Source organism: Schistocerca piceifrons, chromosome 3 (assembly GCF_021461385.2).
Source record: "Schistocerca piceifrons isolate TAMUIC-IGC-003096 chromosome 3, iqSchPice1.1, whole genome shotgun sequence".
Lineage (NCBI taxonomy): Eukaryota > Metazoa > Arthropoda > Insecta > Orthoptera > Acrididae > Schistocerca > Schistocerca piceifrons.
In genome coordinates this window covers 907,043,418-907,064,578 of record NC_060140.1, presented here as the reverse complement: position 1 = coordinate 907,064,578, position 21,161 = coordinate 907,043,418, and the positions used below count along the sequence as shown (strand labels likewise).

At 43.8% G+C, this 21,161-nt stretch overlaps 1 protein-coding gene across 1 annotated transcript in view; it reads right to left on the bottom strand.

Annotated features, from left to right (window-relative positions):
• Nucleotides 1-21,161, bottom strand: part of LOC124789193 (thioredoxin domain-containing protein 3 homolog) — a 183,856-nt gene that overhangs the window by 13,786 nt on the left and 148,909 nt on the right. The window contains exons 8-10 of the mRNA XM_047256487.1: nt 8,448-8,559; nt 8,282-8,345; nt 3,985-4,284 (exon numbers count right to left, since the gene is read on the bottom strand). Coding sequence (XP_047112443.1) covers nt 3,985-4,284; nt 8,282-8,345; nt 8,448-8,559 — 476 coding nt within the window. The remainder of the gene's footprint in view (nt 1-3,984; nt 4,285-8,281; nt 8,346-8,447; nt 8,560-21,161) is intronic.

The window sequence follows — 21,161 nt, the reverse complement described above, 5'->3', positions numbered from 1 at the left end:
ACGTAGGAAATCGGCATACATTGCACCATTTAGATTGCCATCTATAAAATGGGGGCCAATTATCCTTCCTCCCATAATGCCGCACCATACATTAACCCGCAATGGTCGCTGATGTTACACTTGCCCAATAGTGTATATTATGCCAGTTTACGTTACTGCTGTTGGTGAATGACGCTTCGTCGCTAAATAGAACGCGTGCAAAAAATCTGTCATCGTCCCGTAATTTCACTTGTGCCCAGTGGCATAACTGTGCACGACGTTCAACGTCGTCGCCATGCAATTCCTGGTGCATAGAAATAAGGTACGGGTGCAATCGATGTTGATGTAGCATTCTCAACACCGACATTTTTGAGATTCCCGATTCTCGCGCAATTTGTCTGCTACTGATGTGCGGATTAGCCGCGACAGCAGCTAAAACACCTACTTGGACACCATCATTGTTGCAGGTCGTGGTTGAAGTTTCACATGTGGATGAACAATTCCTGTTTCCTTAAATAACGTAACTATCCGGCGAACGGTCCGGACACTTGGATGATGTCGTCCAGGATACCGAGCAGCACACGGCTATTGGGCATTATGATCACAATAGCCATACGTCAATACGATATCGACCTTTTTCGCAATTGGTAAACGGTCGATTTTAACACGGGTAATGTATCACGAAGCAAATACCGTCCGCACTGGCGGAATGTTACGTGATACCACGTACTGATACGTTTGGGACTATTACAGCCCCATCTATGACAAAGCGAAAAAAATGGTCCAACTAAAAGATTCATATTTCTTTACGTACTATACGAATAGGTAATAGAAATGGGGTTCCTACTTTTAAAAAAACGCAGTTGATATCCGTTTGACCTATGGCAGCGCCATGTAGTGGGCCAACCATAGCGCCATCTTGTTTCCCCCTTCAAGCTACACGAGTTTCGTTCTTTGTAGTTTTCTCGTTTGACGCTTATTTCGTGAGATATTTGGCCCGGTCACTATGAATGGACTATCCTGTAGTAAGTGGGTTAAAATGAATGAAACAGTTATTCGGGGAAGTAGAGGCTTGCTCTGGACACAATGGTGTGGAGAGATTCATCAAAGCAGTCTTCGGACTGAAGACCACAACACCAACAGCTGCGGGAGAGAGAGCAATATTATTACAAAGGAGACTGGACAACCAAGAGTGCAGGATAACGGCATCACCATCCAAGCGAATGGAAACAACAAATCGGAAGTCGAAAACATTTTGAATAATCATTTCTTAAATGTTGTAGAGAAAATAGGATCTAAATGTTCATTAGAAGAAGCAAGGCAGTTAATGGAAGAGTCCTTACCCACACCATTTGATACAACTGAATTTCCACCCACCTCTCCATCTGAAATTAGGAAGATAATAAACTCTCTCAAGAATAAAAGCTCACATGGGATTGATGGCATTTCCAGCAGGATAATAAAAGCTTGTTCCCAATAAATAAGTGGGATTCTGAGCCACATATGTAATAGCTCTCTGAAGCAGGGTATTTTCCCAGATAGACTGAAGTATGCCATTGTTAAACCACTGCATAAAAAGGGGATACATCTGATGTCAACAACTACCGCCCAATCTCTCTTCTGACTGCCTTATCCAAAATTGTTGAAAAAGTAATGTATTGTAGAATAGCCTTACACCTTTGTAAAAATAAAGTTTTAACAAAATGTCAGTTTGGTTTCCAGAAGGGTTTTTCAACGGAAAATGCTATATATATATATATATATATATATATATATATATATATATATATATATATATATATATTCTCTAATGAAATATTAAATGCTCTAAGTAACCGGACGTCACCCGTTGGGATTTTTTGTGATCTCTCAAAGGCTTTTGATTGTGTAAATCATGGAATACTCCTAGATAATAGGATCTAAATGTTCATTAGAAGAAGCAAGGCAGTTAATGGAAGAGTCCTTACCCACACCATTTGATACAACTGAATTTCCACCCACCTCTCCATCTGAAATTAGGAAGATAATAAACTCTCTCAAGAATAAAAGCTCACATGGGATTGATGGCATTTCCAGCAGGATAATAAAAGCTTGTTCCCAATAAATAAGTGGGATTCTGAGCCACATATGTAATAGCTCTCTGAAGCAGGGTATTTTCCCAGATAGACTGAAGTATGCCATTGTTAAACCACTGCATAAAAAGGGGATACATCTGATGTCAACAACTACCGCCCAATCTCTCTTCTGACTGCCTTATCCAAAATTGTTGAAAAAGTAATGTATTGTAGAATAGCCTTACACCTTTGTAAAAATAAAGTTTTAACAAAATGTCAGTTTGGTTTCCAGAAGGGTTTTTCAACGGAAAATGCTATATATATATATATATATATATATATATATTCTCTAATGAAATATTAAATGCTCTAAGTAACCGGACGTCACCCGTTGGGATTTTTTGTGATCTCTCAAAGGCTTTTGATTGTGTAAATCATGGAATACTCCTAGATAAGCTCAAGTACTGTGGTATGAATGGGACAGTGCTCAAATGGTTTAAATCATACCTAACTGGAAAAGTGCATAAAGTTGAAATAAACAGTTCACATAATATGCAAAAAAACTGGTGATTTCTCAAACTGGGGAACAATCAAGAATGGGGTGCCGCAGTGTTCGGTCTTGGGTCCTCTGCTGTTCTTAATATATATTAATGACTTGCCGTTCTGTATTCACGAAGATGCAAAGATGGTACTTTTTGCCGATGATACAAGTATAGCTATCACACCCGACAGACAAGAATTAACTGGTAAAATTGTAAACGATTTATTCAGAAAATCATTAAGTGGTTCTCTGCAAATGGGCTCTCATTAAAATTTGACAAAACACAGTATATACATTTTCAAATAACTTCCGGGAATTCAACCAGGTAACACTTTCAGCGACCGCCGATATTTCGGCGGGAGAACACCCCGCCATTTTCAGTTTGCCTTGAAAATGGCGGGGTGTTCTCCCGCCGAAATATCGGCGGTCGCTGAAAGTGTTACCTGGCTGAATTCCCGGAAGTTATTTGAAAGTTGTATACGCCAGGAGAAACTCAGGTCTCACAGTATATACAGTTCCACACAGTAAATGGAATGACCCCTTTAATAAATATAGACTTCGATCAGAAATCGGTAGCTAAGGTAGAATATTCAAAATTTCTAGGTGTATGCATTGATGAGGGGTTGAACTGGATAAATCACACTGAGGATCTGCTGAAACGTTTGAGTTCAGCTACTTATGCTATTAGAGTCATTGCAAATTTTGGCGATATACATCTCAGTAAATTAGCTTACCACGCCTATTTTCATTCTCTGCTTTCGTATGGCATCATATTCTGGGGTAACTCATCATTGAGTAAAAGAGTGTTCATTGCACAAAAGCGTGTAATCAGAATAATTGCTGGAGCTCATCCAAGATCATCCTGCAGACACTTATTTAAAGAGCTAGTAATCTTCACTGTAGCCTCACAATATGTATATATTCACTTATGAAATTTGTTATTAACAATGCGAACGAATTCAAAAGTAATAGCGGTGTACATGGCTACAACACTAGGAGAAAAGATGATCTTCACTACTAAAGGTTAAATCTAACTTTGATTCAGAAGGGGGTAAATTATGCTGCCTCAAAAGTCTTTGGTCACTAACCTAACAGCATCAAAAATCTGAGAGATAGCCATATAGAATTTAAAAGGAAATTAAAAGAATTTCTTGATGGCAAGTCCTTCTACTCATTAGATAAATTTTTGGATATAGTAAGTGGGTAATTTCCCAACCCCCACAAAACAAATTAAAAATATTGAGTGTCATGTAATATTTTGTCTAATGTAATATCTTGTATAGACAGACACCTTTTATTAACCTGACACGTTCAACATCATTACGAAGTGTCGTATTCATGATCTATGGAACAAGTACTAATCTAACCTAATCTATACTAATCAGAGAACAGAGAATGGAGGAGACTGACTGCGGCTTGGCGGCGGCGGCGGCCTGGTAGTCTTCGTCGGTGTCGGCGACGCGCGACGCCTCGTCGGGCTCGGAGGCGTCGAAGTATGCGCGGCGCAGCACGAGCTCGCGGTGCTCGGAGAGCGCGTCGGCCAGCTCCTTGGCCTTGCCGGCGTCGAAGACGAGGACGGCGCGCGGGGGCGGCGGGGGCGGCGGCGGCCCCAGCAGCCGGTCCGCCAGCTCCGGCAGCAGCAGCGACGTCGCCAACGCGCGCGCGTGCGCAGTGCGCGGCGCCCACACCGTAGGGAAGCGCGCCGCCGGGCTGCACACAGGATGGCGATTATTCTTCACTGTGAAACGTGCCAGCTCTAATACACAGAGGAAGAAAGGTGTAAACACAAAACTTTGCAGACCCAAGTTCGGTGCGAATGCGCATGCTCAAACATTTTGCAGTGGCGCCGCAATCGTGCAGGGGTCCTAATTAAACAGCGCAGAATGGACACGTGACGATCACACCCCGACTCGAGGATCACACTAGTAGTTGCAGGATTCCAGGTGGGCCTAATCGTCTGCACGAGAACTCCAGGCTTGTCGACACGACCTGTGGTTCTCCAGGTCGATCGTTCAGGGTGTTCCGTCAGACGATGTTTGGAGCAGTGGACACGAGATGGCACCCACGTGCGACTTACAGGGTCTGGAGCGACCAGGGAGACAATGAGGCGACAGGATCGAAGAATCGTGCGGCAAGAGAACAGGTATCCTTCACTGACTCGCTCCACAATACAGGCACATGCACGGGCGTCAAAAAAATGGTTCAAATGGCTCTAAGAGATCTAATTCAGTTTCTTTTATACATTATGGTATGGATAAGGAGTGTGCTTGCTGTGAACGGACAGAATGAGAAATGGCTGCTGTCCGTAAACAGCTGGAGGCAGTGTTGGCTACAGTCCACAGGCTTGGGGATACTGCTCAAGGTTGGGGCGACATCAGGGTGCCGATGAGGGTTGGAATCCGCTGGTGACCAGGTTGTCGCTGCGTCTTCTGATACGCGATATCTGACCGGTCCATCTTCACTCCTGAGTGAACGGCGGAAGGTAGCGTGTTTGCAAGTCACTGGGCGGAAAGCGAAAGAGGGAATGGGCCGCAAAGCTGGCTCCTTACACCGTAGCAACAGGTACGAGGTGCTACCCAGTGTTGATAATACTTGTGATCCAGCACGGGATGCCTCTCTTGTTGTGCCAGCGGCCGATTTTCCTGCGCGGTTTAGACAACTGCAGAGGGCGGTTATCCTAGTGATTGGAAGCTCCAACGTTGGGTGGGCAATGGAGCCCTGAGGAATAGCAAGCAGGACAGGAAAGAATACCAGTGTGCACTCAGTATGTTTGTCAGGGGGTCTTGCCCAGGACATGGAGGGGGCCCTACTAACACTGACGAGCACACTGGATGCAGCTAGCTGCAAATGGCTCTGACCACTATGGGACTTAACATCTGAGGTCATCACTCCCCTAGACTTAGAACTACTTAAACCTAACTAACCTAAGGATATCACACACATCCATGCCTGAGGCAGGATTCGAACCTGCGACCGTAGCAGCAGCGCGGTTCCGGACTGAAGGGCCTAGAACCGCTCGGCGACAGAAGTCGGCCACGGGTGTCAGTTGTTCCACAAACAGCAGCGCGGTTCCGGACAGAAACGCCTAGATCCGCTCGGCCACAGCGGCCGGCCATACAGTTCCGACCTTTAAAAATGGTTTAAATGGCTCTGAGCACTATGGGATTTAACATCTGGGGTCATCACTCCCCTAGACTTAGAACTACTTAAACCTAACTAACCTAAGGACATCACACACATCCATGCCTGAGGCAGGATTCGAACCTGCGACCGTAGCAGCAGCGCGGTTCCGGACTGAAGCGCCTAGAACCGCTCGGCGACAGAAGTCGGCCACGAGGGTCAGTTGTTCCACAAACAGCAGCGCGGTTCCGGACTGAAGCGCCTAGAACCGCTCGGCCACAGCGGCCGGCCATACATTTCCGACCTTTCCCCATTTTTTCCATATTTTTGGTGCCCTGAAAAAAGACGTTCGTGGCGGACGATTTGCTTCGGAAGAAGAAGTGCACGCCCGAGTACTAACATTTTTTCATGTGGGCCTTGACCTACTTGTCTCACAGTGGGATAAATATATTAATAGTTACGACGATTACTTTTGAAATAATAAGCAGTTAACTCACTTTCTTTCAGTCTGTCTCATTTTCATTTGACTGTCTATTATAACACCTAAAAACCGAAATAGGGGCAGTCGACTGGCTTATATTCATAAAATTTATGTCTTTCACTGACAGGTGAGGTGAAACCATTATGCATTAGCGAGCGAAAAGGCGCAGTAGCTAGCACACCGGACTTGCATTCGGGAGGACGACGGTTCAAACCCACGTCCTGCCTTCACGATTTAAGGTTTTCCTTGATTTTCCTAAATCGCTTCAGGTAAAAGGACGGGATGGTTCCTGTGAAAGGACACGGCCGACTTCCTACCCCAACCTTCCCTAATCCGATGGGGCCGATGACCTCGATGTCTGGCCCCCTTCCACGAATCAACCAACCAACCAACAACTAATAAAAATGGAAGAGATGCTTTATTTCTCACATCTCTATTGCTGCACTCCTCGCACGACGTGTGGCGTAAACATCTGTTGTCTTAGAATTTCTCCAGAAACTCTGTCGCAAAAGTTTCAGCCGCTTCGCTTTACGTCATATTTTGGATATCTGAAGAGTGTTCCTTCCCGCACCCAGTGACAGAAGACGAACTTTTGTCGGGCGGTTGGCACGACAGCGCTACACACCACACGATACAGTTTGTTGGGTGAGGTGGCGCGGGGATCGGCTGTAGGGTGGTCAGACCCAGCCGACCATCCAACGAGCAAAATCGGTCTCCCAGTCGCTCAACAAGACTACACACGTGCGGGGTAAAGCCGTCGGCACACGGACCGTGCATTCGAACGTTGAGCGTTGAGCTTGCCGAGTTTCTGACGTCATAGCGTGGAATAGCACGTTCGGGAGTCTTTCGATACGCGCAGAGCAATATAGGGCATGTCAGATATTCTGAGCGTGCGTCTGAGCGTTGACCAATGGGATGGCACAACGCCACCTACGTCACACGCACGCCGTCTCCCTTCAGCACAGAGTTGTGAGGCGCCATATTGGCATTCATTTCAAGCCTATATATATATATATATATATATATATATATATATATATATATATATATGCCGTTTCTGAGCACCGGCAAACTGAGAATCGCTGGAGAACGCGTTGTTAGTTGTGTGATTCGTTCCAATAAAATAATGAGAAACATCGCATTCGTGACAAAAGAATTATTGTAACTTGCGTATTATGAGTAGGCTATTTGAAGGCAGCGACACAATTAAGATCCATCCAAAACGTATTGTTACTGGTACAATTTGTTATAATTAAATTTCAATTAGTAACACAATTAGCTACGATTAACGTTTTTAGCAAAGCGTAACACAATATGGTTAAGTACGAGTAGCCTATTGTTGGTTTAGCGTAATGAGTAGCGTCTCTGTCTAGCAGTGAGTCCTTGTTGGGGTGGTGGTTCGTATCCTAACACTCCCATCAATTTTTCCCTAACATTCGCGTATTTATTAGGTTCTGATACTTTATTATTACTTTAATATAAGTATATGCTACAATATTTGATGTTATGTAAATATATATTCACCTTTTTTGACTTTGTTCGTTTGGCTTAATCTACAGGACAGCTTGCGCTACTTGTATAAAAATATTTTACTTCTTTTTCTTTTACGCTTCGTAATTCACATGTTAGAATGATTCTGCTACTGGGTAGGAACAGTGATCAAGTAAACCTAACCTTGGGGTTTTACTAAAATGTGGGAATGATGAAATAATGTTTATCTTATGCGGAGAAGTATTCCAAATTTGTACAGCACTGTTTGTAATGGAACTTTTATAAGCTAGTGTCTTTATTGATTGGACACGGTACTTTCCCTTTCGTGGACGATGGAGGAAATGTGCGTTTTAACAGGGCTAACGTGGGAATTTTACGCGCGCCCGATGAGTAAACAGTGTGATTTATGGACTATAAACATCCCTCAACTGCCGATGGAGTGCGTTACGATCACGTATTCCACGTTGGGGCCACGTACCGAATGCACAGGTCGCATCGTTCCTGAGCGTTCAGCAGCACGTTGAACTTGGCACGCTCAACGTTAACGTTCGACAGCACGTTCCGTGTGCCGATGGCTTAAGGGTGAAGTGTGTGGTGATGCTGCCTGGCGCCTACCTGTCCGGGCTGGCGCCTTCGTCTGTCTCGCCGTAGACGGCGCGCACCACGGGCTCCAGCGCGTCTGCCGGGGGCGACAGCGGGGGCGAGTCGGCGTCCGCGTCGCCCGGGGGCGGCTCGGGAGCGGGGGCGGGCGCTGGGGGTGGCTCCGCCGCCTCCTCCTCGCCCTCGGCCGCCTCCTCTGCCCCCGGCGGCGGCACCTCCACCACGTCCACCACGCACCTCACTGCACCCTCTGCCGCCGCCGCCGCCGCCGCCGCCGCCTCCTCGCCCCACAGCTGCGGTACACACCAGCCGTCACCATCAGAGATCGACTACGCCTTCTTGATTTTTCTTTTTTAATAATCTATATATTTCTAGTAAATAGCTGATAATCGAGAATTTCACGTGCAAAGCCGTCTTTCACGCTTAATACCCTATTGACCATTAAAAGTGCAACACCACAGAGGGCAGCATATAATGAAATTTTGCTTATTTAGAATACCACATGTAACAAATGGTTCAATGGCTCTGAGCACTATGGGACTTAACAAAAAAAAGTGCAAATACGTGTGAAATCTAATGGGACTTAACTGCTAAGGTCATCAGTCCCTAAGCTTACACACTACTTAACCTAAATTATCCTAAGGAAAAACACACACATCCATGCCCGAGGCAGGATTCGAACCGAACCTGCGAGCGTAACAGTCGCGCGGTTCCGGACTGAGCGCCTAGAACCGCTCCTCCAACGAGCCGGCCCGCATGTAACACAGCCTCAAGTATTTTACCGCACTTGTTTCTGTGATTTCAAAACTAATTTTTTTAATTATATGTACTTATTAGTTTTGGTAGTAATTAGTGTTTATCAAACTGTAATATGATACTAGAGAACAAGTAAGAAATAATTATGTCAAAGCTTTGGATAATTCAGTGCAGTTTCCATGAAGTGTTACTGGTTCAAATGGCTCCGAGCATTATGGGACTTAACATCTCAGGTCATCAGTCCCCTAGAACTTAGAACTACTTAAACCTAACTAACCTAAGGACATCACACACATTCATGCCCGAGGCAGGATTCGAACTTGCGACCGTAGCGGTCGCGCGGTTCCAGGCTGAAGCGCCTAGAAACGCTCGGCCACTCCGGCTGGTCATTATCTATTATTTGTGTTCTTAACTATAAATAACATTAGAGTATGCCAACTTACAATCATTTTGTTCATGTTACACATGCCGTTAACATTTTAGCTCGCGCGACTGCATTATTACTCACTCCCAGTTATTAGATGATTTCAAATTGACGTCAGGCACTAACCGAATTTAATTTCTTTTCATCTTTGAGCTGGCGACTGTAATTATTCTGCAGTCTAAATTTATTCGATTTAATTATTCAAAATTATTACTATCTACAGTGAATCAATAAAACTGGAAATTTACTGTAAGGTCTTATGGTACCAAACTACTTAGGTCATCGGTTCCTAAGCCTACACATCACTTAATCTAACTTCAACTAACTTACGCTATGAACAACACACACACACACACACCCATGCCCGAGGGAGGACTCGAATCTCCGACGGGGGTGCCGCACGGACCGTGACTAGGCGCCTTACACCGCGCGGCTACCCCGCGCGGCTAGTGAATCAATAACTTGTTATCATTTTTGTATTTCGATCGTTTTTGAACTTAAAAAGGCCTCCTGCGGTTACGACCGGGGTATAACTACCTGTATTGTTTCGTTAAACATTGATCTTCGAGTTGGGTTGGGTTGTTTGGGGGAGGAGACCAAACAGCGAGGTCATCGGTCTCATCGGATTGGGGAAGCATGGGGAAGGAAGTCGGCCGTGCCTTTCAAAGGAACCATCCCGGCATTTGTCTGAAGCGATTTTAGGGAAATCACGGAAAACCTAAATCAGGATGGCCGGACGCGGGACTGAACCGTCGTCCTCCCAAATGCGATTGGTTCAAACGGCTCTGAGCACTATGGCACTTAATATCTGAGGTCATCAGTCCCCTACAACTTAGAACTACTTAAACCTAACTAACCTCACACCCGAGGCAGGATTCGAACCTGCGACCGTAGCAGTCGCACGGTTCCGGACTGAAGTGCCTAGAACCGCGGCCACCGCGGCCGGTCCCGAATGCGAGTCCAGTGTGCTAACCACTGCGCCACCTCACTGGGTGTGGTCTTCGGAACTGATACCTTGCTTGCATTACTTGCGTAGCATTAGGTACACGTGTGACGAAACCTTTCATACAAACAGGAAAGTACAGATACGTTAAATACAGTATAGAATACAGGATTAAATTTGTAGCTGATTTGGGGTACATACGGAGTGTGAATTTCAGTACAGCCAGCTGTCACTTCTGACAGTAACACAGGCTCTTCCTCGGCTGAGTATCAGGTAGAACTGCGCTCCAACGACAGATACGGGTAATTCGTTCTATACTGCCACATCTTTACACCTGAGTTTGTCGACTGTAGTGGCTGACGCTTGGTGGCATCCCAGTTTCTCGGAAACCAGTGGTCAGATGTTTTCAATGGGTGATAGATCTGGAGAACGTGCTGGCCGAGGAGACAGTCGAACGTCCTCTGTATCGACACGTCTGTATCGATTTCTACCCGGGTCGATAAGGGGTCGCTGGTCTTCCTCTTGGCGGGAGGCGCTTGCCGCCGTTTGGAGAGAATTTTTAAGTAGCACGCAACGCTGAAACGTGGCCTCCGAAAATTTGGAGATTTGTGCTAAGGTACTATGGGACCAAACTGCTGAGGTCATCGGTTACTAGGCTTACTCAGTACTTAATCTAACTTACGCTAAGGTCAAAACACAAAGCCATGCCCGAGGGAGGACTCTAACCTCCGACGGGAGGAGCAGCGCGAACCGTGACAAGGCGCCCATGGACCGCACGGCTACCCCGCGCGACGAAACATGGCCTTGCTTGTGGAGAGTGAGCGGAGCGTACGCTGTACAGGAGGAGGAAATTTGCGCTCGGGGACACGTCCTGGTGTTTAAACCAGAGATCAACAGGCAGCCGGAGTGGCAATTTCAGATTTGCCGCCGTCCAGAAGGCACGTGGGTGGAAGGAGGGGAGGGGAAGGGGAAGAGGGAGAGAGAGAGAGAGAGAGAGAGAGAGAGAGAGAGAGGGAGTGAGAGAGAGAGAGTGAGTGAGAGCACGGGAGGGGTGTGAGGGAGGGAGAAGGAGAGAGAGAGAGAGAGAGCAGCAGGCTGTCCCTGGGCCAGCCGGCCGTAGTGCGGGTTGTACAAGCCGCACTGCACTGAAAGCTGAAGTTCTGCTCTCCGCCTCGACGTCCGATGAACAGAAGGAGTGTTCTGGACACTACAGCCAAGTTTAGTTTTTTCTAATGTTCTGAACATCACACAAGGGTGTGGCACGGTGATGATCTGTCTCCGTTGTTTTTCAACTGCGTTTTCGAAAAACATCCTCCTAACCTGCGACTGAGAATGGGAACCAGATTTACTGTAATGGCAGTTCACTGTCCAATGTCGCCATCCTATCAGAAAACAAGCAAATTGCTCGTAACCAAATGGATCTGCTAAGGAGACCATCGAACAAAAGCATTAGAGAACACAAGATTAATGACCAAAACTGCAGCCAAAATACGGATATTAGAAAGAAAATTAAGTTCCTCGAGGAAAGTACCGTAAAAAAACGGAGTATATAAAGAAGTCCTTTGGGAATAAATACGCAAAAACGAGATCGCCCACCAGTCATCTCGAACAAGCTGTAACAAAAAATTCCATTCCCAGATCATCGGGTCACTTCATTATTCAAAATTTCTCAAAAACAGTAGTTTTGTACGTAGACGAAAGCCTCTGCCTAGATGGCGATGGACGATTTCTCAGACAACTGGTGAAGTCTCCGATCGTAGGCAGGATACGGGGAAAGCGCAACCAGCAAAGGTACAAATCATCCGTGCGCTCCATTTATAATATTGTTCAACTGTATGGAAGCAACAACAAATAGGACTAACAGGGGATCTGAAATTTTCTGGCAGATCAAAAATGTGCGTCGGACTGGGACTCAGCGAATGCTGGTCGTTCACAAATGAGGAACGTCCCGAAAATGTTGGAAACCTAATTTGGCAGACTTGTGGTTAGACGTATGTCATACAGCGAAAGTCTACTCCAAAAATGTCAAGAACCAGTATTAGGCGAGAAATCTGTGCCCTATGTACCGGCCGGCCGGAGTGGCCGTGCGGTTCTAGGCGCTACAGTCTGGAGCCGAGCGACCGCTGCGGTCGCAGGTTCGAATTCTGCCTCGGGAATGGATATATGTGATGCCCTTAGGTTAGTTAGGTTTGATTAGTTCTACGTTCTAGGCGACTGACGACCTCGGAAGTTACGTCGCATAGTGCTCAGAGCCATTTGAACCCTTTGTACCACTCCCGTAGAGATCGTGAAAACAATAGTAGACTAATGACAACGTGCATAGACGCATTAAGCAGTCATTATTCCCGCGCTCCATCCGCGATTGGAATGGGAACAAATCCTAGCAGGGTCGATGGTAAGTATCCTCAGTCACGCAATTCATGGTGGCTTGTAATCAGATGTAGATGTGAAATACTGGTATCCTTTTACAAGAATAACCTTCGTAAAAAAGTGTAGCACAGAAATCGTATTGAAGTACAGGGGCTGGAATAAATTATGGAATCATCGCGAAAAACGTATTCTTCAACATACAGTGTGATTCAAAAATGACCGGTTTATTTGAAACGGCAATAAAAACTAAACGAGCAGCGATAGAAATACACCGTTTGTTGCAATATGCTTGGGAAAACAGTACATTTTCAGGCAGACAAACTTTCGAAATTACAGTAGTTACAATTTTCAACAACAGATGGCGCTGCGGTCTGGGAAACTCTATAGTACGATATTTTCCACATATCCACCATGCGTAGCAATAATATGGCGTAGTCTCTGAATGAAATTACCCGAAACCTTTGACAACGTGTCTGGCGGAATGGCTTCACATGCAGATGAGATGTACTGCTTCAGCTGTTCAATTTTTTTCTGGATTCTGGAGGTACACCTGGTCTTTCAAGTGTCCCCACAGAAAGAAGTCACAGGGGTTCATATCTGGCGGATAGGGAGGCCAATCCACGCCGCCTCCTGTATGTTTCGGATAGCCCAAAGCAATCACACGATCATCGAAATATTCATTCAGGAAATTAAAGACGTCGGCCGTGCGATGTGGCCGGGCACCATCTTGCATAAACCACGAGGTGTTCGCAGTGTCGTCTAAGGCAGTTTGTACCGCCACAAATTCACGAAGAATGTCCAGATAGCGTGATGCAGTAATCGTTTCGGATCTGAAAAATGGGCCAATGATTCCTTTGGACGAAATGGCGGCCCAGACCAGTACTTTTTAGGATGCAGGGACGATGGGACTGCAACATGGGGCTTTTCGGTTCCCCATATGCGCCAGTTCTGTTTATTGACGAAGCCGTCCAGGTAAAAATAAGCTTCGTCAGTAAACCAAATGCTGCCCACATGCATATCGCCGTCATCAATCCTGTGCACTATATCGTTAGCGAACGTCTCTCGTGCAGCAATGGTAGCGGCGCTGAGGGGTTGCCGCGTTTGAATTTTGTATGGATAGAGGTGTAAACTCTGGCGCGTGAGACGATACGTGGACGTTGGCGTCATTTGGACCGCAGCTGCAACACGGCGAACGGAAACCCGAGGCCGCTGTTGGATCACCTGCTGCACTAGCTGCGCGTTGCCCCCCATGGTTGCCGTACGTGGTCGCCCTACCTTTCCAGCACGTTCATCCGTCACATTCCCAGTCCGTTGAAATTTTTCAAACAGATCCTTTATTGTATCGCTTTTCGGTCCTTTGGTTACATTAAACCTCCGTTGAAAACTTCGTCTTGTTGCAACAACACTGTGTTCTAGGCGGTGGAATTCCAACACCAGAAAAATCCTCTGTTCTAAGGAATAAACCATGTTGTCTACAGCACACTTGCACGTTGTGAACAGCACACGCTTACAGCAGAAAGACGACGTACAGAATGGCGCACCCACAGACTGCGTTGTCTTCTATATCTTTCACATCACTTGCAGCACCATCTGTTGTTGAAAATTGTAACTACTGTAATTTCGAAAGTTTGTCCGCCTGAAAATGTACTGTTGTCCCAAGCATATTGCAACAAACGGAGTATTTCTATCGCTGCTCGATTAGTTTTTATTGCCGTTTCAAATATACCGGTCAGTTTTCAAACACCCTGTAAATTCATTGGCTAGCCAAGCCTGCAAGTTACACTGTTGTTATTTGACCATGAACGGCACCTGTGTAATGTCCTCAATACGCTGCAAGTGTTAATTGCGGTAAGAACAAGTATTCTGAGTAGTTCTGAGTGCATTATGTCAAAGCTAAACGATATCGAACCTTGGAAAACTGTTTGTTCTCGTATTGTGGTTGTTTCTGTAACCAAGGTAGCCGAAATATTTTATGTTTCAAGAGGCACCGTACCGAAGACTGAACGAGATATACCCCCTAGAGGGGAAGCGGAGAAACGTCATCCGCAGAATGACAACGCGGACGAAAGCATGTGTTGAGTGATCGCGACAGATGGTCATAGAAGAGGATTCTGACGAAAAATAAGAGGACGTCAGTTGCATAAGTCACTGCAGAACTGAATGTCGCACTCGCGAACCATGTCAGCACCGGAAAAACACGAACGGATCTCCATAAGTAGGAACTGTAGGGCGAGCTGAAATTCTAGACCATTCATAAGTATGTAACTGCACGTAACCGGAAAACGTGGTGACAGAGCTGTAAAACCAGGACTATGAAGCAATGGAAGAAAGTCGTTTGGTCAGCTGAATCTTCTTTCCACTTCTGGTCGAGTTTACGTTTCCCAAAGATGAAGATGGCGGGGGTTCGATGATGATTTCGGCAGCTATATCGTGGTATTCCATAGGCCCCATGGTTACTCAGCAAAGCCGAATTACCGCCAAGGATTATGCGACGATTTTAGCTGATCGGATCCATACCATGGCACAATGTTTGTTTCCCAATGGTGATGCTGTATTTCAGGACGACAGGATCCCTATTCACGCTGCTCGCATCGTCCAAGACTAATTTTGTGAGTACGAGGATGAAGTGTCGTATCTATTCTACGTAGCCCTCGCAGTCACCAGTGTACTGAGCCTTTGTGGTCTACTTCGCAGAGAAGGGTGCATGGTCGCTATCCACCTCCATTATCGTTGCCTGAAAAAAAAATGGTTCAAATGGGTCTGAGCACTATGGGACTTAACATCTGAGGTTATCAGTCCCCTAGAACTTAGAACTGCTTAAACCTAACCAACCTAAGGACATCACACACATCCATGCCCGAGGCAGGATTCGAACCTGCGACCGTGGCAACAGCGTGGTTCCGGACTGAAGTGCCTAGAACCGCTCGGCCACAGCGGCCGGCTTCGTTGCCTGAATTTGACACTATTTTGCAGGAAGGATGCTATAAGATTTCCTTGAAAACCATATATGACGTGTATTTATACATTCTGAGATGATTGGAAGCTGTTTTGAAAGTCAAAAGTTTTCCTGCACAGTAATATGTTTTGTTTTTGGTCCACCACCTCTATGTTATACAGCGAAAGCCTACTTACAAAACTTCAAGAATATGGAGACATTCTTCAGTATCCTACGTATCGTTCCCGTACGGATCCTGAAGAGAATATTAACCTACTGACAGCACACATTAAGCAGTCATTCTTCCCGCGCCCTACACGCGACTGGAAGGGGGATCAAATCCTAAGATCGTCTACGGGGAGTACCCTCTGCTACGCACTTCACAGTGGCTTGCATGCACATGTAGAATTCTGGCATCCCGTTACAAGAGTGACATTCATAAAAAAGCCACAGAAATTTACATTGCAATAAAAAAAAAAAAAAAAAAAAAACACGGAAAAAAACGTACACGATTTTATTGTCGCCTACTTGGACTAATGGACGAAACAGGATGACTGTAAAGGTATTCGACTTTCTTGATATAAAACCCAAATCCGCACTGTTTTGGTTAAGGAGTGCCAAAGAAGATATCCTAATACTAGATATATACCTCAAGGTACTTTCGGTAGAGATCTTTCCCCTTCAAAAAAAAAAAAAAAAAAAAAAAACAGTGGCAGCGTAGAGGTCGATCCAAAGAATCAAAAAGACGACACCCCGTGGACAGAGGAGCACAAGCAAATCCACTCAAAAGGTAATGTTTATCATGCTGAACGCCACAGCTGCCTTGACACTAATATTAATGAAATCCATTTCATGTAGGGACCACGCCTACGCGTCATCAAAGATTTCGTCCAAATTTATGGTGTATGCAGAGCTTGGTCAGAAATGAAAGTAATAGAAGTGGGAGCCACAGATGACGAAGCATTTAGGAAAACAATAACATTTATGGTGCGGATCCGGCAACTCATGAGCCATATATGTTAGCGTAACTTGAAAGGTGGCTACACTGAGCCACAGCGCCAGAGATTGCGCCAAAGAGTATTATTCAGCCGCCTCCGCTGGCAGTTCTTGTCGAGAAGTCGTGGTGGAGAGTGCTTGTCGACATGTGGCAGTAGTCAGTGCTTGTTGAGAAGTAGTAGTAGTGAGTCGGTGTTGAGATGTTGTAGTAGGGAGTGCTTGTTCCATGTTTTATGCAGTTGTTTGATGGGCTAGACAGCAGATGTTGTTCGAATGGAGATATTGTAATGATCAGAGTGCTTTTCGTCAATATATATGAAGGTAAAAAAATTCCCTTTTCTTTTTATTATTTCAGTGTCTTAAATAATGCGTCATTACAGGTTCAATCAACAAAGCATCTGGCTTGTGTTCTTGTATTAGAGTGTAATTCTGGTTTCCTTACGCAATTATAGTATTTCTATTTTTTTTTAATTGCTTCAGTATAAATGGTGTTCAAAATATCTTGTCTTATTGACGAAGAACCGTGCCAGATGTGTACGTTGAATCACACTTCCACACACAGATCAGTTACACTTGTGCTTTGGTTTCGTATGTGTTATAGTTGCTGGGGACTTAATGAATTAATTGTGTAAACGGAAATTTTCTTTCATTCTTTGTTGTTATTCTATGCAGTCAGATTGCGTACTAAAACTAGTCAGGTCCAACAGTTTACGAGACAGCATAACCGAACAGACAGCTACTAAAAATATTTGCATTAAATTTATAATTAAGCCCCCATGCACGTGGCGACCCTGCCAGGATCTTCCCTTGGAATTCTTCTGATTGTAAAAATAGCAGACAGTAGTATTGTTGTAGTAATTTGTAGTTTAGTAATTGTAGTCTATATAGCAAGTGTAGATTTGGTAATTGTTATTCTTCTAATTGTCTTTTTTTTTTTTTTTGCAGAATTTAATTTTTGATGTCTTGTATACGCGTTTGACAATTTTGTGCAATTATGAAGATTTCAATTGTTCGTTAATCGTGTTTGTCGGGAAGCATTTCGTGTGAATAGTATTGTTGGAGATAAAGTCTCATTGTGTGTAATTTTAGTATAGTGACGAGTTTTGTATGTTTTGTAAATGATTACGCAGTCGATGAAAAAGGCAAAAATGATGGATAGTGAGAATGACGAAATTGTTAACATGGCGAACTCGCCAACACAGGAGAACAGTGTGATGAATAATGAAGTTGAAAACAATTTAATAAGTCGGGAAAATAGTCCGGAACCAATTCAAAACTTTTCACAATTAGAAAATTTTCAGAATTCGAGATTAACGACAGAAGATTCTGGAATAGTATCGTACACAGATAGCCTTACAGCTATGATGAAGGAAGCTGGTTTTTGTGGGAAATGTTAGGGGCGAAAGGAATTTTGAACCAGTTCATATGGAGCAGTTGATGGGTGCAATATTAAATTTGGGATCACGGTTAGACACACTGGGATCACAGTTACGATCTGAAATTAAAACAGAGATAGGAACAATTAAAATTGAGATGGGAACAATGGAAACACGGTTAGACTCACGAATAGGGACATGTTTCAGAAACATGAAAGATGAATTAAAAAAAGAAATTAGAGAAGAAGTACAACCGATTTTGAATGCTCACAATAATAGATTAATTTCAATAGAAATCAGACAAAAGGAACAGGATAGAGAACAGGAAGAAAGAGATCATGTGATAGTACAAAAATTTTCAGAGTTAAATTTACAACGTGCACACGATAAGGAAGAAATATTTGAGAGAATCGAGGAATCCGTACCAAATGACAGAATAAATAACCTAACAGAACAGTATGAACAGTTAACTACTAAATGTGTTAATACTGAAACCCGAGTCGTGACACTTACGGAAGACGTAAATAAACAGAAAGAACAATTAGGTGACTTATCGGAAAGAATTGAGGAGATTTCAGATAAATTGACAAGTCTTAGCTTAAATGGGGACAGAAATTCAGATGATACAGCACCATTGCCTTTTGGAGAAACAGAAGAGTACCAGAACATAAATAAGCATGTTGAAAAACAGCGAAAATTTAATGAACGCGTTAAAAGGGAAGTTGAGGCATTACGAAAGCAAGTCAAACAAATTGAAGGCGAAATCGTAGGAAAAGACAGCAGAAGAAATTTAGAATCACAGATAGCAGAGGGCTTTGGAGAAAATAATTTGTTTCATTTACGGGATGCAACAAGAGAGCGCCAGGCGCGTGAACTTGACAATAATCGACATTCAGACTGGAACAGACGCGGTAGATCTTTGTCGCCACAAGGCGAAAACTTTGATTATAAACACTTCTTAACTGTTCGGAAATTTAAGATCTTCCGCAACTCTAAGAATGACATACAGCCATGTGCATGGTTAGATCAATTTATGTACGCACTTCCACCAAATTGGCCACTAAGTCACAAACTGGAAATTATGTGCGGCTATTAATGTCCTCAGGGGATTCACTACACTAAGTGAATATGTGCCGTAGCATGCGTAGGGCCCCGAGCTGTAGTGGTGCTATTTCTCTTTTAGCTTTCTGCACCGCTGCCTACTCTTTTACTATTCTTTGCATCTGTCAAAACAACTCTTCGACTATCAATCTATCTATAGAGTCGTTAAAGAATAACCGGATATGATTATTTTACCTAAAAGTGATTTCGGAAATTACCATTTGGACTTACTGTATCTTGATTAGCATTCATTCGTAGTTTAAACGAAATTTTACCTGTTTCTCTTCGTGACAATATTACTTCATATGTTGCCAATATTCTTATTGCTAAACATTCTTGGAGTGAGCACAACAAAATTTTGGATTCATTATTACGTATTTTTGCAAGAGTTGGCATTACAGTGAACTTGGAAAAATCTGAATTTGGTCGTTCTCAGGTGAAATTTCTCGGTCACATTATTTCTACAGAAGGTATTCTCCCTGATCCAGAGAAGTTAGACGCAATTCTTAATTATGCTGTTCCTACTACAAAACGTGATGTTCGTAGTTTCCTTGGTGTCTGTAATTTTCTTAGATGCTTTGTTAGATTGGACAATTTGGCCACACCTCGTTTTTGCGAACTATCTGGAAAGTTCTTTTTAAATGAAAATCGGTTGACAACTCTGTATGGTTAGTTTGTATTCCTGATGAGTGGGTTAAAAAATTGATTTGGTACACACATTTCAGTTATGCACACTTTGGTCCCAGAAAATGCTTTCATAAATTACGAGAAAATTGCTACTTCAGTAATATGGAAAAACGTATTCGATCTGTTCTTGCCAAATGCAAATTATGTCAAAAGGCTAAGCCGCCAACTATTTCTCACAGAGCACCGTTGTTTCCTATCATTCCAGCGAAATTAAAGGACATGGCTGCAGTCGATTTGTTCGGTCCAGTGGTTCGTTCTACTAATGGTTCTGCGTACATTTTGGTAGCAGTGGAATTGACATCAAAATATGTGTGTTTTACACCTTTACGCAAGGCAATAGCTCGTTCAGTATCTAATGCTTTCATCAAACATTTTCTTAAAGAAGTGGGTCATGTTGATAAGGTTATATCAAATAATGGATCACATTTTCGCTCTAAAATTTGGCTTCGTACTCTACGGCGTCGTAAGATTAAACCAATTTTCATTTCACTTTTTCACCCTCAATCTAACGCTTCAGAGAGATGGATAAAGGAAATCAATAAATTGTGTCGTCTTTATTGTCATCAGAATCACAGAGCGTGGGATCAGTATCTTCATATTTTTCAAAACATTCTGAATGAACTCCCTAATGATTCAATTTCTTTACCACCTATATTGATATTAAAAAACAAAGCACCGAATGACATACTTTAGAGAAACTAACAGCTACATGTAAACATGCAGAGAATACAAGGATACCGCGCTGTGTTTTGGCGGCGGCACATACTCAAAGCAACAGTCAAGTCTGCGCGCCGCACAAGGCAGTCGTTGACCGCAAACAATCACTTCCTACGTCGCGCGCCTACAGCTGATCGAGCGCTCAGTGCGAATGCACTGACAGCCGTAATCAAATACACAGTCTAATTTCTCTGATTAAATTCGGTATAAAGCTATAGTGACTTGATAAATGTTATTAACGTTCAGTATTTTTCAGGATACGGTTGTGTAAAATATTTAAGAACTTCAGGTAAATTCTGTGTGTGTCCGACGTTAAGAGAACTTGCTATGGAGAAAATTTCAGGAAGAATGTAATTTCGAAGAAAAAAGTAATAAACCAAAAAGGTAACTATTAATTGAGTTTATTTTTCAGGTAACATATTTCCACTTAGGTACGTACTTCGACGTAATTTGCTGCTCGCGATTACGTGATTTATACTTTGTGCTAATTTTATGTTCTATGAATTTACTTGTGAAGCGACGTGCTTGCGTACGTTAACTGATTTTGACAATGATTGATTAATGAACAGGGTTGTTACTTGTGTATGTTA